Raw genomic sequence first — 4,014 nt, 5'->3', positions numbered from 1 at the left:
CTTTCCCTCCCAACTCCTACCCTGAAAGTTTGGCTGGGACTGTCCATGCTGCAGTGCCCAAGGGAGAAAGCATCTGTTAAAACCCAAGTGTTTTGTGTCCCACCTGTCCTCTGTGCTTATCACGCCTGGCCCCAAGCCCAGGGGCAGACCTAGGCTGCACAAGAGCTGGTGACTCACTGTGTCACTCACTGCAGCAATAGGGATACTCCAACCCTGCCCCCAGGCTAAATGGCCTTGGGAGCCTGTTTTTTTCTTTTTTTAAAAGGTATTTCAAATCAAGTACGTGTTAAGTTCAAGTGACAAAACAGAAATACCTACCAAAAAGAGGCATGGGGCTTGCTATCTTGGCACATTCTGCTATGTAGTCCCAGTCAGCACCCCTCGTGTAGCGCTGTTCCCTGGATCGGCCATGAAGCTGGGGATGAAAGGCATAGTGAGAGCTCAGCAAACACTCCGGAGGAGGCAAAGCAGAACAGAAGCAATGGAAAAATGTGTTTCCACAGCAGGCTGGGGCAAAAGATCCCTTGAGATGTCAACAGACCAGGCTGTGGAAGCAGTCAGCAGAGCTGAGAAAGGGCTGGATACTTTCTGAGTGATATTTTGGCTATTTGCAAGCTGGAGCAACAAGTGGCTGTTCCCAGTGAAGTGGAATATTCACTGTGGGCAGGAACTACTGATCTCCATGCAAAGGAGATGGTCCCATCATCTCCCCAGCCCTGCTGTAACAAGGAGTATTTGGCTGAACTCTCTGTTCTAGAGCACTGCAGGAACCATGTCCCTCTGTAATGGATACAAGGCTGAGGAGCACGTGGGAAAATGCTCTCTGCATCTGAATTTGTCTATTAGCAGAAAACACTAAAAGATGGTACGCAGCTGGTCAAAAGTGTTTGAAAATGCTGCTCAGCTATGGGGAAGGGTAAGGTCACCCCCACATCGTGCTCTATGCTGACATGCAAGCAGAGTTTCCCAGACACCAGCCAACAATCTCAAGCCACAGCAAGTATCCCTGTACCGTGACCATGGATGCTCCCCATTCCCGGATCTTGGGGATTATTTTATGAGCCAGGTTAATCTTTTCTTGCACCCCAGTCCGTATCTTCACAGTCAGTGGGACGTCCAGCACCTGCAGAAATTGGAGAGTGAGGCCAGACAGAGGCAGAAGTCGGCTCTATCAGCTCATCTCCTGCTGCTGCAGGTGCTCTGACTCACCGAATTCATCCCTCGGATGATCTGTTCAAACTTGTTGGATCGAGTCATTAAGGCACAGCCTCCTCCCTGGGGACAAAAAGTGACACAGTCAAGACTTTCTGCCTCCTTGCGTAGTGAAGAGCCTTCCTGGAGCTGCTCAACAGCAACCCAGGGGATGCAGGTAAGACCTGGAGCATCTCAAGACTTAAAGAAAGGGGACTCTTCAACCAGAAAAACCCACACAGCCCTTTTTCCTCTCAACTTCTGCCAGCTGCCAGGCAGAGACAACCAAGCAGTCCTTGCTCTTTGAACAGTTTATGTGCCTCCTCGCTGAAGTCTAGTGCCCATAAACGAACTGGGAGTTCTGGATCAGACTGGCAGGGGCATATCAGGTAGTGGGGGATGAGCCAAAAGACAAGCACCTGGTGAAGGAAGCAACACGTGCTGCAAAACATCTCACCTTCTTGTACACCAGATCAATGGGACACCCAACATTGATGTCGACAAAGTCCACTTCAATTGTCTGGTTCAGGAGCTCTGCACATTTGGTCATCGTGTCTGGAAACGCTCCCTCCAGCTACCAAAGGGGGACAGTTTGCATGAGTTCAAGCAGCAGCTTTCCCTCTCAGAAGTGAGTTATCATTTGTGTGGTTATCAAGATGATCCCACTCACCTGCACCCCAAAAACATCTTCAGTGTGATGCCGTTTGAGGAGAGCCCACTCGGAGGACTGGCCCTGAAGCAAGTTTGTGCACACTGCCATCTCGCCACAGGTGACGTCTGCCCCGAAGCGCTTGCATATCCTTCGGAAAGGGAGGTTACCACACTGACAGAGAGCAAAGAGATGGTTCGTCAAGAGATCTGCCCTATTCCAAATGTGGCAGCAGCAAGTTTTGACAGAAGGAGAGACATGTCTACCTACCGTGGTCAGCGGAGCCAAGTAGAGCTTGCCTTGGATTTCCAACTGGAAAAAAAAAGATGAACAAGCACATTAGCAGAGCTGAACCAGCGATGGTTAAACAGCAATTCTGCCACTTGCCTTGGGTAAAACTCAGTGGGAAACCCAGGAAATAACCAGTTTTGTTTGAGAACTTCAAATATTCCCTGAGAATGTATCATTTTGATAAAAGAACCAGAAACTTGAACCACTCAACTTGTTTTCACTGCTCAGCTTAGAGAAAACACAGTTACAGATACAGAGGGATGCCAGACTGGCTAATGGATGCAAGGATGGAGGTGATGAGGAGGACAGGAAGGAGGCAAAGCTCTCATCCCAGGAGAGCACCATGTGGCACAAACCAACCAGCCCCAGCCTCACTGACAGCTCAGCCCCTGCCCTCCTTCATGTACACAGGGGCTGTGGCTTGGTTCTCATCCCTCCAAGGACAACACCACAGGTCCAAAAGCTCACCTTCCTGCATCCTTCCCCTCTTGACAGTATCGTGGTCCCCAGGAGCTCTGTCCTCTGCCTGCCTCTCACTCAGCTAAAAGGACTCTTCTGTCCTCCCAAGCACAATCTCAACCACTTGACAGGTACACAAGAGACGGCAGCCCTTGACAAAACTCTCACTGCTCACCTTCTTCTTCTCACAGGACCGCAGCTTTATAACGTCTTCATCTGTCACTGGACCCACTGTTTTGATGGAGGAAGCATCCTCACCACCTGTGGGGCCAGGACTCTGTAAGACATCTGGTCTGGGATCTTCTCCCTGCTCTGGCAGCACAGGACATTCGGGGCTATCTCCCAGGCCGTCCTGGGGTGCTGTGCAGTTGGACACCTCTTGCTTCTCTGTAGAGCACCCTGTGGCTTTGCATCCCTTCCCACCATCGCCGTGGGGCTTGGCCAGACCACGCAGGTACTCGTCAGCCTTCTTGAAGCTAAACTTCCTCTTGCGCAGCTGGTGCTGGAGGTCCTTGGAGAGGCTGTTCCTCACCAGTGACTTGCCCTCCCACTGCTTGGCCAGGTCCGTGTTGACGATGTTCTGGTAGCCATCCCCTAGGTGGGCCTGGGCAAAGCGGCAAGTGACGCCGTAAATGCACTTGCCGAAGGTTTCGAAGAGCACACAGCTGTGCCCCAGGTCGGCCGGCTTCACGGCCATGTACTCGCCAACGTCGTGAAGGAAGCGGCATCGTGCACCGAAGTAACACTTCTCTGCACATCCCTTAAAATAAGGAGGAGGTTAAAATGCGCCACAGAAGGGCAGTGATGTGCAAGGGTCCCAAATTCCTGACCCCATGAGCAGGGGTCCCAAATTCCCACCCCTCAGAACAGCATGGAGCAGGGCCCCGGCTCCTTACCTGAGTCACCGAGGGGCACAGCCTGCTCTGCTCGTAGTGGTTGGGTTTCATACATGGCCTGCTCTTGTTCTGCCCCCGGGCCCGCTTTCGCTCCGTGGGCTCCTTCTCCACTCCAGCATCCTCCCGGCTTTCCCCATCCTGATCAAGGTCCTCCGACCGCAGCCGTTTGGCAGGGGGCTCACTGGGGCAGCTGTCAGCTTCCTCCTTCTTCTCCTCAACCTCCTCTTTCTCCTCCTCCTCCTTCTCCTCCTGGTCCCCGCTGCTGGGCTGGCCCCCTGCCCGCAGGTAGGCGTGGAACTGCTCCTTGGAGGCCAGGAACCTGAAGAGATACCAGAGATATCGCACCCGTGGGACCCCGGCATGGGGGGGATGTGAGAGGGGGTCTGCAGGGCCTGGACACGCAGTGAGGGGGTTATGGAGGAAGTGGGCAAGTACTGGAGGTCTTACAGACGGCTTGGGCACATAGTGGTGGGGTTCTGGAGAGGTCTGGGCACGTACCAGGGGGGTTATGGAGGGGCCGGGCACGTA

At 53.2% G+C, this 4,014-nt stretch overlaps 1 protein-coding gene across 1 annotated transcript in view; it reads right to left on the bottom strand.

The window, feature by feature from the left end:
- The window catches only part of DUS3L (dihydrouridine synthase 3-like (S. cerevisiae)), a gene marked incomplete at its 5' end in the record, with an annotated part of 6,435 nt that extends 2,630 nt beyond the window's left edge, over positions 1-3,805 (bottom strand). Inside the window, 10 exons of the mRNA XM_010194275.1 lie at positions 319-415; positions 1,013-1,123; positions 1,210-1,275; positions 1,649-1,765; positions 1,862-2,014; positions 2,111-2,152; positions 2,766-2,883; positions 2,989-3,350; positions 3,487-3,624; positions 3,718-3,805. Coding sequence (XP_010192577.1) covers positions 319-415; positions 1,013-1,123; positions 1,210-1,275; positions 1,649-1,765; positions 1,862-2,014; positions 2,111-2,152; positions 2,766-2,883; positions 2,989-3,350; positions 3,487-3,624; positions 3,718-3,805 — 1,292 coding nt within the window. The remainder of the gene's footprint in view (positions 1-318; positions 416-1,012; positions 1,124-1,209; positions 1,276-1,648; positions 1,766-1,861; positions 2,015-2,110; positions 2,153-2,765; positions 2,884-2,988; positions 3,351-3,486; positions 3,625-3,717) is intronic.
- Between the last annotated feature and the right edge of the window lie 209 nt (positions 3,806-4,014).

Source organism: Mesitornis unicolor, unplaced genomic scaffold (assembly GCF_000695765.1).
Source record: "Mesitornis unicolor isolate BGI_N332 unplaced genomic scaffold, ASM69576v1 scaffold23160, whole genome shotgun sequence".
Lineage (NCBI taxonomy): Eukaryota > Metazoa > Chordata > Aves > Mesitornithiformes > Mesitornithidae > Mesitornis > Mesitornis unicolor.
Note: the sequence above shows the minus strand (reverse complement) of the source record. Positions and strands in the feature narration are given on the sequence as shown.